Source organism: Lissotriton vulgaris, chromosome 6, assembly GCF_964263255.1.
Source record: "Lissotriton vulgaris chromosome 6, aLisVul1.2, whole genome shotgun sequence".
NCBI classification, from domain to species: Eukaryota; Metazoa; Chordata; class Amphibia; order Caudata; family Salamandridae; genus Lissotriton; species Lissotriton vulgaris.
The window spans coordinates 785,438,916-785,452,531 of NC_141694.1; the positions used below are offsets into that span (position 1 = coordinate 785,438,916).

Consider the following 13,616-nt stretch of genomic DNA (forward strand, 5'->3'; position numbering starts at 1 on the left):
GCGAGGGGCGAGCACCAGACCCCATTATGCAACCAAATGTCTACTATAGGCCTTACAGATATATGGAGGTGGCTCCACCCGACACAGCGAGCCTACTCGTACTACTCTGGGGCACACAGGGTGTTCTCGCGGCTTGATTATGTCTTTATGTCCCGCCAATACTTGGGGGCGGATGCCACTGCAGAATATAGGGCTAGGGGCATATCGGATCACTCGCCATTGTATGTGAGGGTGGGTCAGAAGCGGGGTGGGGACACGGGTTCATGGCGCTTAGCGGCCTGGGATCTGCAAAACCCGACCATACTGCGAGGCATACGGGCAGACATTAAGGTGTATATCGCAGAAAATGAGGGTGCGGTAGACTCTAGTGTTACCCTTTGGGAAGCCCTAAAGCCAGTACTGAGAGACAGGATGACGTCCAGACTGGGGGAGGACAGACGGAATCTCCAGGCAGAGGTCGCTGCCCTAGAGCAGGCTGTCCTAAAATGGGAAAGAGAATATCTGACCAATAGAAACACCGAGACTCTCCGGAGACTCCTGGATGCTCAGAAACAATATAGGGAACTGATAACCAATGAGGCGAAGACCCAGTCCCTTGCCATCCTCCACAGATTATATGATGTGGGGGATAAATCGGGGAAACTCTTAGCGTGGCTCAGTAAAAGGGAGCGAGCGGCACGGTGGATAGACGGTATAAATACGACAGATGGCACCACTGTTAACACCGATGCTGCGATTGCGGAAGCTTTCGCTGCTCATTATGAACAGTTCTACGCAGCTCGTGCCCTTGCAACCCAGGAGGAAGCCTTACAATATTTAGATGATACGATCCTACCGGTCCTATCCCCCGAGCATATGGAGGACCTGGAGGCAGACATAACAGCGGATGACATCACTAACGCCATCGCCAAGTTGAGACCGGGCAAGACCCCCGGCCCTAATGGCTTCCCAGCGGAGCTCTTTAAACGTGCGGCGGATCTTTTGACCCGTCATCTTCGAGGCCTCTTTGCGGATGCCTTAAATGAGGGAGAGCTCCCACCGGATCTCGCTCAGGCGACAATCGTCCCAATCTATAAAGAGGGCAAACCACGAGAGGACTGTGTCTCCTATCGGCCCATTTCCCTGCTAAATGCGGAAGTGAAGCTGCTAGTAACAATCTTGGCGACCCGCCTAAGAGAGGCCATTACAGGCCTGGTTCATCTAGATCAATCAGGTTTTTTACCGGACAGGGCAACTAAACTGAACCTTAGAAGAACACATAACTGGCTACAAGAGGTGAAAGGGTGTAGTGATCCACATTGGTTCCTCTCCCTGGATGCCGAAAAGGCGTTTGACACGGTGCACTGGCCCATCCTGTTTGCGGTGCTCCGCAGGTTCGGTTTTGGACCAAAATTTATTAAATGGGTACAGCTTCTCTACATCAGGAACTATGGGGCAAGCTCTTACCCCATAACTGGACGCACAGCGGTAATGAAAGCATGCCAATTATGCACCATTTCGAATCAAGTTAGTTGCAAAGTTTATTCAGAAAGTTCATCCAAACTGTTCATAGTATACCAAATTCCTCCAAGAACACGTGCGAGGCATTTTACTAGCATAACTGTAACCTCATGCGCTACAAACATGCCGAAGCCTTAATCGGTAGCTAGGAGTATATGCCGGTAGTCTTCATAAATTTCATCACGATAACCCAATGCATTTCAAGCCCTTCAAGGCCCTTCGTCAGGGGTATTTCTACAATTAAAAGACAGTATTTCAATGCCAAAATAGTATATATTTGAATTATGTAAAACACATTTCTAGGCACTTGTTTCCTCACGCTTTCAACGTTTTCCCGCTAATTGTGACCGTATGCCGCCACTTCCTTCTTAATAAATGTCTGGGTAACCCTCCCTCCGTTTCATCAAATATCAATACGTTTATTCTTTCCCATGTACTCACCCTGAATATGCAAGGTACACCCCACTGTCTACGTGTCGAAGCTGAACTAAACGTGACTATGCATGCAAAAAACTTTCAATAGGTCTTTAAAGCAAACAACTATTCTAGCTGCTCCCTTACCTTCAAAACGTGCTTCTTAATCCCACCCAGCAGGTTCACTAACTGTGCTTCTCCCGCGTTTCGCTATTTCTAACCTTCCCTTCCAAACTCCGCCCCTGGGCGACTCCTGTATTAACCCCTATATTCTCTCGTCGATCCCATGTTTCTCCAAATAACTATCCTCTTTAATGCGTGCATTTAAGTGCGCTGTTCACATAAACAGAATTAATCCTGTGATGTGCATGAAATTAATACTTGACCACGTAATCTTGCACTACAACTCCCATCATACACTCTACCCGTGTTCCCAAACATCTATGTCGAATTCCCCGCCCACCCTGTTGAAAGTATTGCGTTGATTCAAAGATATCTTGTGTGGCGTGTTCAGTGCTGGTGTACTAATTATCCACAATATAATATGAACATTCTCCCAAACATATATAAAAAATGTACGTAAGAACAATTCTTCAAATAACATCGAAATGTATGTTGTAACAGTCTGAAATCCTAGTCCGTGAATCCCTTTAAGAAGGTCTGTTCTTCCATGGTCTCGCAAGTGTCTTGATAATGTTTCTCCATTGGTATCCTTGTTCATGTGGGTGCTACTCGTCGAAAGGCAGACAGTAAATAATCCAAAGGGAGTGACGAAGTGCACACCTATTTTTTCATTGGTTTGTCCATTTTATATTTATTCGCGTGCTGGCCCAGAATCGTGGTCTGCCCGAAGCCACGAAATTGTGAATGAACATCAGGAACTATGGGGCAAGCTCTTACCCCATAACTGGACGCACAGCGGTAATGAAAGCATGCCAATTATGCACCATTTCGAATCAAGTTAGTTGCAAAGTTTATTCAGAAAGTTCATCCAAACTGTTCATAGTATACCAAATTCCTCCAAGAACACGTGCGAGGCATTTTACTAGCATAACTGTAACCTCATGCGCTACAAACATGCCGAAGCCTTAATCGGTAGCTAGGAGTATATGCCGGTAGTCTTCATAAATTTCATCACGATAACCCAATGCATTTCAAGCCCTTCAAGGCCCTTCGTCAGGGGTATTTCTACAATTAAAAGACAGTATTTCAATGCCAAAATAGTATATATTTGAATTATGTAAAACACATTTCTAGGAACTTTCTGAATAAACTTTGCAACTAACTTGATTCGAAATGGTGCATAATTGGCATGCTTTCATTACCGCTGTGCGTCCAGTTATGGGGTAAGAGCTTGCCCCATAGTTCCTGATGTTCATTCACAATTTCGTGGCTTCGGGCAGACCACGATTCTGGGCCAGCACGCGAATAAATATAAAATGGACAAACCAATGAAAAAATAGGTGTGCACTTCGTCACTCCCTTTCGATTACAGCTTCTCTACGCCGCTCCGAGGGCCAGGGTGAGAGTGAACGGGATACTCTCCCGTGAGTTCCGGATTCAAAGGGGCACTCATCAGGGATGCCCCCTGTCCCCCTCCTCTTTACGCTCACCATTGAGGTGCTAGCAGCCAGGATCCGACACAACAAAGACATCCACGGCTTTGCTAGCAACGATACCAACCCGGAAACAGAAAAGATCTTGCTATACGCAGACGACGTCTTGCTCTACATAACCAGACCAGAAACCTCAGTCCCAGAGCTCTTCAGGGAACTGGAACACTATGGCGGACAGGCAGGACACAAAATAAACTGGCATAAGTCCGTACTTTATGACCCGGGGGGACACAACCAGTGGGGGAGTTGCCTGAAAACCTATTGACAACCACAGAAGGTTTCCAATACCTCGGGATTTATATCACCGTGGACGCGACCCTCTCGTTCCATAGAAACCTGGAACGGATCATGACTAATACGGTTGAAGATATGGACAGATGGCGACACCTCCCTTTAACGCTACTGGGCAGAGCGACCATGTACAAAATGATCATCCTGCCGAAATTCCTCTATGCTCTGCAAAATGAGTATTATCCGATACCAGCGACGGTCCTCCACAAGATGCATGCGGACCTGAGATCCTTCCTTTGGCTAGGCAAACATGCCAGGGTGGCTCTGTCCACGCTTCAAAGACATCAGTACAGTGGGGGGATCTCGCTTCCCAACCTAGAGGCCTACTATTGGGCGGAACATCTAACACCAATAAATGATTGGTTGCATGTCCCGGCGGACCACCCAACCTACGCTCTGGAGAGAACAAAACTATCATCGAAAAACCTACTGTGCTATCTCTACGGGACCTTTAGAAGGGCTCCCCTCCTCCCGGCCACGTCCATAACACTTACTGCATGGACGAAGGCCACCAAACGCATGGGCTGGGATAAAAGGCCCACACTGCAAACTCCGTTGTGGCACTGCCAGTGGTTAACGGAACTACATAAATTGTGGGGTTTCCAAAGGTGGGATGACATAGGCATTTCTACCATAGGGTATGTGATAGCCAAGGGTGACTTAAAATCTTTCCAAGCTCTTAGATCAGACTTCGGGCTATATACTACACAACATTTCAAGTATCTCCAGCTACGTCACGCTTGGCGAGCCCAACACATTACACTCACAGACATCCCAGAATATGCACCGCTGGAAGGGAGACTCCTCCAAGAACAGATAACGGGGAAAAGCGGTCTCCCTGACGTATAAAACGCTAACTAACCATATGTTAGGGGATCTGGCAAAACTTAGGGCTACGTGGGAGGCTGAGGTTGGTGAAATGGAAGACCTGGACTGGGAAATAGTGTTGATGCATCCCCGAGAGGTGGCAATCAAGTCACGCTTACGGCTTATTCAATTCAATGTACTCCACCGAACTTACTACGATAGGTTACGGCTGAGCAAAATGGGGAGGGTGGAGGACCCGCGATGCCTTAGATGCCACCAGGGAGAGGGGGATTTTTACCACACAATATGGGCATGTGCCATAATACAAACATATTGGACACAAGTATTCGAGGAGGTGCTAGGGGCCCCGATCCCGCAAGATCCCAGGCTGGCACTGCTCGGCATGACTACCGAGGTGGACCTGACCCGCCCACTCCTTACATTTTTAGTGCTTGCATTGGTGGTTGCAAAGAGGGACATCGCAAAACACTGGGGAGCGCCGGAACCGCCAGATCTGGAGGAATGGAGGACAGGGTTGGATCTGTATATGGCAGCCGAGAGGGTGACCTATAAGGCTAGGGGATGTCCCAAAACATTCCACAGGGTCTAGTCTAAGTGGAGACAATACCATGGGCTTGATGGGGGGTTGTGAGGGAGGGTAGCCTCCAGGGAGTATGGAACGGGACACTGGGACCTCTCTACAAAGGGTACGACGACATATCTTAAACTTGCGGGATACTGCAGGGCATTTGTGATCTCTGGTTCAGAACTGTGAAGGACATTGCTGGCAACAGAGAGACAAAGGGGGGGGTTAAAGTGCAATTGCTGCTATTTTCCTTTTGTGAATATGGGTTTTGGATAACCAGTTTGTGTTCTTGTTCGTTAGGGGGAGTGGGGGGGGGGGGGTTCAGTAACAAAAGGGGGGGGGGGAGCAAATACTAGGAATGCCCGTTGAAAGCCTACAGTTACATGTGGAACAAGGCCTACAGTGCTCAATCATGACTCGCCGCCCGACCCTCGGGATGTGGGCTAAATGGCCGTGTATCCTTCTGTTGACAATGAGATGCGTTATTTATGATTTATACTGAACCTACTAATTGATTGTCCGTGGCTTCCTGTGAATCTGCAATAAATTTTAAAAAAATAAAATAAAAATATTGTGGGTTCTCTTGTGCTTTTTGGGGCCGTCCACAGCGGTAGCAATGGCAAGCCCACTGCACAGGTAGTATAGAGGCCAGGCCAAAGAAATAAAACCTGCCTTTTCACTCCGTCCCTCCTCTTGCTTCTCCTCATTATCTGCTGCAGGGATGTAGCCCTAGTTCCTTCTTGTCGGAACACAAGGAGTCAATAGGAGGACGGGGGTCTTCTTTCTATAATCGTGGAGGGCTATTACTTCAGACCTATGTGTCTTGTAAATTGTGGAAAGGGGATATGTCCTACTCTTTCATAGGTGCTTCTACCTTTTCCCCCATCCCAGCATTACCTTCTTTTAGAGCACCTATGAGCTTTGCAACTGGGGTAAAGATGTATCTCCTAAAAGGTGCAGCAGAATTGGTACTGGAGCACAAACCGGGTGAGGAGGCAACCAAAAAGGACATCAGCCTCACCCAATCCTCGACCTCTGGATTCTGAACTGGTTCCTCAGAAAAGGAGAAGTTAAAAATGCTGTCCCTCGCTCAGGTTATGCCTAAGCTGGAAGCAGAAAACTGGAGTGTATCTGTCGACCTGCAGGGTGCCTATTATCATTTTACTATTCCACAGCCACACAAGAAGTACCTTTGCTTTATGGTGCAGTTCAAACACTGCCGGTTTGCTGTCCTACTGTTAGGTCTGACTTGTGCACTTGGATACTTCATAAAGCCGACTGATGTGATCGTGGCCCATCTCAGACGAGCGGAAGTCCCAAAGTTCCCTTACCTTAATGACTGGCTCATCAAGGCAAACTCTCGACAGATGGAGTCGTATCACCTGCTGATGACTTCCACGTTGCTTTTCGATCCTGTTTTTCAATCAACATGCCATTTAGTTGTCTCTCGGCACATCTTGACCTTAGGGACAGTACTAGACACCACATCAAGTCGAGCCTTTACTCCTCCACAGTGTTCAGGACTTTCATATTATGAGTCTGATGTTTCAGAATGGAGCGCACATGCCGTTTCTGCTGGTCTTATGACTCCTCCGTCTGCTAGCTTTCTTCGTTCTGTTGGTCACACATGCACTCTGGCATATGAGGTTCCCGTAGTGGTTCCTCCGCAGGCAGTGATTCCAACACAGCGATGTTCTTCAGAGCTCGGTTATGATGTGCAAGGACTGTGCAGAGCATTGAAGTGGTGGAGTGTAGAAAGCATTCTGTCTTTGAGGTGGAGGGGGGCTTCCAACCCCCACAAGCAGTAGTTTTAGTTATCACAGATGAGTCCACTCTAGGGTTGGGGAGTTGGAGAGCAGAGGCCACTGGTCTCCACAATGACTTCCTCTCTTCCCTCACAGCCTGCTTCTCCAGACCTTGTAGGACAATATGACCGCAATATGGTACATCAACAAGCTGGGGTGAGTAGGGTCGCATCTTCTATGCTAAGAAGCTCTGTGAATCTGGTGCTGGCCTCATGACCATTGGATTTGAGGTGTAGCTAACCACTTAGCTGATGTCCTCCATGTTCGAGCGGACAATCCCAGTTGGTATTACCCTGCTGATCACAAGTGGCAACTGCTAGTGGTCCAATATCTGTTTAGCCTCTGGGCCTCTCCAGCTGTGGACCTCTTCGCCACTGATGAGAAACGCTCACTTCATGAAATTCTATGCCCTCCAGTGTCCACTGCAGGGAGCTTTGGCAGACACGTTTTATTTGACGTGGAACTTTCCACTTCACCATGCGTTTACTTCCATACCCTTAATTCCTCTGGTCTTAAGATAGATTCTCCTCAACAGTGCCCAAGTCATACTAATAGCCCCAGAGAAGCATAAAGAGTGTGGCATGCAGACCTTTGACCCCCGTACCACCACCCAGTCACCCTCACCGGATAGAGCTCCTCTCGCTATCTCTGGGGCACCACCTTCATTCCTTGTGACTGAGCTTCATAACCTGAATTCTTTTCCTTTACCTTCTGAAGTGGTGGATCTTATGTGCCTGCAGACATTCTGCCAAAATGGTTGTGTATTCAGGGAGATTGAATAGGTTTACGTGGAGTGCAGACACATCTGTAGATGCTCTCCAGGTCCACCTGTCTGACATCCTGCTCTTCGTCTTGCTTTTAGCGCAACAAATGTACACAGTTGGCACAGTTATGAGCTACCTGTTGACTTTATCAGCCTTTCTCTGTTTTCCTGACCAACCATTCTACAAATCACTTGTAGTTATGCAGTTTCTGATACGCCTCAGTGGGTCCCTAATCTTGTTCTTATGTTTTTTATGGATTTTTTGTTCGAACCGTTGCAGAGTAGCCCTTTGCAGCTGCTTACTTTTAAACATGTTTTCTCATCACCATCATATAAGCGAAACATGTGAGTGTTATACATGAATTTTGCATGAAACCTCAGTTCGATTCTTTCTATCTTGACAATCTGTTTCTCAGCTACAGGGTACCTTCCTGTCAAAAGTGAAAAAGTTAGTTACTCCATTTTACCTTGAGCAAACCATTACCCCACTGAATTTCTTCCACATCCCATGTAGGGAGAAAAAGGTTCTATAGACTAGACCCCCAGAGGGTGGTAAGCTTCTATGTGAATAGAATAAAGTAGTTTAAATTGGCTCACCACATATTCATAGGCTTGGTGGGCAAAATGTAAGACAAGGCAGAACACAAGATGACTTGAGTAAGGTGGATCATCTTGTGAATCAAAATGTGCTACGCCTTGGCGCACAAGGATCCTCCTGAGGGTATGAAGGCTCATTCTACTAGGGCCAAGTATTTTACCGCTGCACTGATGAGAGATGCGCCAGTGGCAGAAATCTATAAGGTGGTGACCTGGACCTCTCGCCACACTTTTGCAAAGCATTACTGCTTGAATTCTGAAGTGCATGGGGAAGACCATTTCACCAGTTCGACCTTTAACAACTTTTTGTTGTGACCAGTCATTCATCTACCTCCTGGTTTGGTCCAGCATCGAGGGTCGATTAAAAAGGGGAGGAATCTACAGGTAGAAATATCCATCAGAAGAAAAAGTTGCTTTCCTTCGGTAATCATCTTTCTGGTGTATACTTTGGCTACCTGCAGATTCCTCATAAGCCCTCCTACCTCCCCTTTGCATGGCTGGTTATTAGAGGAGTCCTCTTCTTAAGGGTCACATTTATATTCTTGTGTAGAATTAAATACTTTCATTAACTACACCTGCCAATTAGATGTCATTTTCATCTGTCTGCCTCAAAGGCATGTTAAAAATGGATGGGAAAATGGCGCCACTATGCCAACAGGGATGCTTTGTAACTCCAGTGATGTTACAGGAATGTCGCTTCCGGCACGGAAGTTGAGGAAACCCTGAAGAGCTATTGGAAAAGTTTGTGTATTCAGTCTAACATCTGGAAAATTCAAAAGGTGAGGAATCTGCAGTTAGAGTATCCGCCAGAAAAATCATAATCTAGGGTAAGTAACTATTTCTTTGCAATATCGTTGTTGGAAAACTAAAAGAACATGCCTACTTGATTTGTGGATCCTATTTCCAGTCGTATGGTGCATATGGAAAATGCCAGTGTCAAATCACTCTAAAATTACCCTCTCACATCTCAGTGATAACCTTTTAAATCCAAAGTGTGATATGTTCCACATATTGATAGCACACACAAGTAGTTAATGTAGGATGTTAGTCACCTTTGACTGCAAGGAAACATCATTTTAATCCATTGGGACAGCCAATTTGTAAGCCTTGTTATCCTGAAGAGTTGCACCTTAACTAAGTATACGCTGGTTATAAGGTTATTCCATGACTGACATTTTTTACTTTGCCTACTTGGTTCCTCAATTGCTTAGGGATATTGGTGCCACATCTCAGTGTAATGTTAAATCAAGCAATGACTTTGAGAATGTTTAAAATATACTATGGATGTGTGTTTATTTTATCAATGCAAAAAAGGTGTTAAGCTTCTGCTTTTGCCCACTGTTTTGGCGATTAGGTCACCCAGGACACAGCTGTCGTAGCACCATCCCCCTGGAGGTTTACTGATGGGAAGCCAAGCATACAGAGTGCACCTACCACACACTCTGGAACGAGCAAGGTAAGCCTGTTGGTGATTGTTCTTTGCAGGTATTTTGTGCAAACAAACACTTTCACCATATTTCTTCATCAGAAAGATTTCAGCAACATTAGAACATAGATTGGCAGAACCAAGAGATTGTCGATATTTAACTTATGTCCTGGAAAGAGAAGGTTGACTACTATCCCTCATATGGGCAACATTATTAAGATTTGTCTTTAAATGGCATTACCTGGATGTCTTAAAAGGGTTTGAATGAATACTTGTAGATATAAAAACAAATGGGTTTCTCGTTTCCTGCAGGGAGGTGTCACATTTCTAACTACTCCCTCTGTTATTTGTCTGTGGAGGAAGCTATTAATATCTTGCGTAAAGGGATGCTGCTTTGTGCTTGTATAAATTATCGAAGTTGTGAATTCATCCCCTTATGTGGTCTTCCCCGTCCAGTACCTCTATGCATTGGGCATTTTGTTCGGCATAGTGATAGTGTCTTACTACTTTTAATGGAGGGTCCAGTTCTTTGAAAATTCCCTCTTCTTCTGATTACACAGTCATTTAGAGCTGTATTTGAGTAATACTTTATGGTGGATACCCATTGAGTAATACTTGACGGTGGAGGCTTCTATTAGGGCATTTCTTAAGCATTATTCAGGAGGCATCCAACAACAAGTAACTGCTTTTTGTTAGGCTAAATATATGCACCCAAGTATCTAGAACTACAGTGCGGCCTTCTTTATGCAACGGTAGTGTGACAATGAAGGATGGTTAATCTAGGAAAAGATCACTTTAGCAACCTCCGCTGTTCATTATGTAGGGCAATGGTAAATATAGAGGATCTGTTGAATTGCTTCCTGACTATTGGCTCAGTACCTCCACCAAATTGAATCTGGGCATTGTTTCTAACTAGATTGTGTTTGGTGTATGTAGGTCCTTTGCCTGTTGCAGGGAGACAATACAACTCCTCCTATGTATTTGTTCATTTACTTATTTAGTAATTGGTTTGTACTGGTCAGGGGATATGGACATGGCACAATAATATGGAACTGAAAGTTGTTGAGACAGCCACATTTTTTTATATAATTTTGAACCTTTGAGCCAGGACTTGGGCGAAGGCCATTTGCTTGCTCTTATGGGAAAGTGACATTTCACCTTCAACCGTTCCCTGGCAGCAGGCCATATTCGGTGTTTTTACAAGGAATATGATGCTCTCTTACTGTTGGTGACCAAAAGCTACTGGTATTATATCCTGCCTTTTTTGAGTGATTTCAAATGCCATTACAGTGAAGTGTGGATGTAATTTGTAAGAATGTCTCACAGAATATTATTTACTGTCTCATGGTGCCTCTGAAACTGCTTTCGGAGAGTATGTAAATAATATATCCGTTCTCTGGTTGGTGTGTCTTTTTCTTTGTAAATTTTTTTTTTTTTACAAAGTTGACTTTGTTAATTATGTGGTTAAATTTATGATGAAAACTACCACATAATGGAAACTAATGACCAGTGCAGTGAGTCCACAGCATATGGTGACTATGTCCCCATTCAGGTAAACCTATTTGATATGGGTTGTATAGATTTCAGCTAGGTTTCAGAACACTTTTACCCTTAGCAATAGTTGTGGATCAAATATATGCTTTAAGGTTAAATAGTAACCATGTGAACTACTTCTCCAACCGGTTTATATAAAAATGTTGATTATAGAGTTCCTTGGAGCAGTACCCTAAGTATACTATAGCTGTACTCCACTCTGTTATCGTTAACACCATCCCGAAACATGTACATATACAACTCTATCCTATTCAGAGCTGTGAATTTGGTTCATACAGCTAATGTAAGCCTAAATGGTCCCAAAAGCAGTTTACTGATGAAAAGCAAGCAACAATGTATTTTTAATGCAGCTGGTAAACTGGACTGGCTGCCTAAACTAAGAAAACATGTTAATTTCCAGACCCAGTTCCAGTCTCCACAGGGTTAAATGTTGGAAGATGGGCAACTTTGTAATAACCTTGATAACAAGTGCGAACCACTGTTTATTTGGTCATCTGAAATCAGATGTGGTCATGCTTCTTTTCTGAAACCCAAGCAAGATGGACATAAATTCTTCCCCGTTTGCCTTTTCCTTTACAAATGGTATTCCCAGTCTAGTTAGCTTTTCTGTTTTGTGGTAAACATTCTTGTTATTTCTGTTCTCGTGCTCAGATACCAAGGTATAAAGGACTTCATAAACATGCAGGGAGCAGTAAGAAGGCTGGTGAACAGGTAACCTGCATGGGAACAGACAGGCTGAGCTGGAGCTTTTGGACTTCCTAATGGGCATCAGTGGGCATCTAACATGAACAAAATTATGGCAGGCAACTATGGGAGAACACTAAAGTGTGTGTGACATCAACAGCCTTTATTAAAAAAAGCAAAACACACAAAATTTAGATGTTTGGCATTCCATACTCTGCCCTTACAGGGATCATTATCCATATATATATTTATATATTAAATTCCATTTTCTTTGGTAGATTGAAAGAAAATTAGATCTTTTTTGTTAGTTTTATTTTTTGCGGGAGACTTGCTTTGCACACATAAAATTGTGATGTGATATAGTAATGTCAGTTCCTCAACATACTGCAATCAATTAACCGCATCGCTGCGGCTGTTATTTTTCCGCTACACGGCTTTTTTCTAAAAGCTGCGTTAGATGACGAGCTCAGCTCGTCATCCGCACACGACCACCGTGGCTGATGACGAGCTGAGCTCGTCATCAGCATCGAAGGGGTTAAATAAATGCTAATTTGAGTTTGTCACTAGTGGTTCATAGGTCGTCTTTCGAATGCAATGCCTAAAACTCTCAGTAACCGGCGTCATGTTACATGTGAGCATGTAATATTGGTAATATAATTGACAAATGTGCAGGATGGATCATTGGATATGTTTTCTTCTACTAATGACTATTAGATTAATGTTACACAATAATGTAATTGTTTAAATAGTGTTTTCGGTCTGCCGTACCCCAACATTGCAAAATAGACAGTGAAAAGTTGTATTGAGCGCCATCCCCTTTGAAAATTGCTTGACCCTACCTGTCCATTCTGAGTTGTGAAGTCACATCTGTCAAAAACGGTGTTGCTAAGCCTGTTGATATTTAGTAGATTGAAAATGGGATGACGAACTGGAACCATAGAGCAGAATATTTCCTAAATGTCGTAGAGAAGCAGATCTCCTTGTTAAAACGAAAGAGGCAATTGATCTGAATTTGATTATTTCACGTGTGCCGCATAGGGTGCTTAGATTGCACATTGGACCTTACTAGAAACTATTTTTATTAAAAGGTATGAACCTTTGTAAAAGCCTATTATGATCCCTGTTTGGGTAGCACCTCATAAACACACCTTAGTGTTTTCCCATGGTGGGGGTTTCTGGGTTTTTTCTCATTTGATTATCCTGCTTTCTTTAGTCATCTAACAACCATTTCCTGTTTCAAGGGTAGCATCAAGAAACTAATGGGGCACCAGACAGGTAGATATTCATTTATGCCCTAATGTAATCATCTAACATTACTTATATAGAATGTCATGCTTGCTAGTCAAACTTAATCTGGTGCAGGATTTCAAATGGGAGTGCTGCTAACGTTCTGGCCAGTGCAATTTAAAAGCCTGTGAATAAATCACCAATATGTTTGAAGTAATTGAGTATGATTTTACTCAGAATACAAGAACAGCAGAGATATGTTTCATTTTCTGCCTAATTAGAATTGTTTTAACATTGCTTATTGTGAATTCTCATGCTAATATATGTATATATATATATATATATA

The 13,616-nt window shown here is 44.1% G+C and overlaps 1 protein-coding gene across 4 annotated transcripts in view; it reads left to right on the forward strand.

Annotated features, from left to right (window-relative positions):
* Positions 1-13,616, forward strand: part of CEP43 (centrosomal protein 43) — a 300,006-nt gene that overhangs the window by 185,782 nt on the left and 100,608 nt on the right. For 2 of the 4 annotated variants that reach the window (XM_086926809.1, XM_086926810.1), the window contains 2 exons: positions 9,734-9,835; positions 12,011-12,070. In XM_086926809.1, the coding sequence (XP_086782935.1) occupies positions 9,734-9,835; positions 12,011-12,070 (162 nt within the window). The remainder of the gene's footprint in view (positions 1-9,733; positions 9,836-12,010; positions 12,071-13,616) is intronic. The other 2 variants (XM_086926811.1, XM_086926812.1) reach the window with 1 other exon arrangement.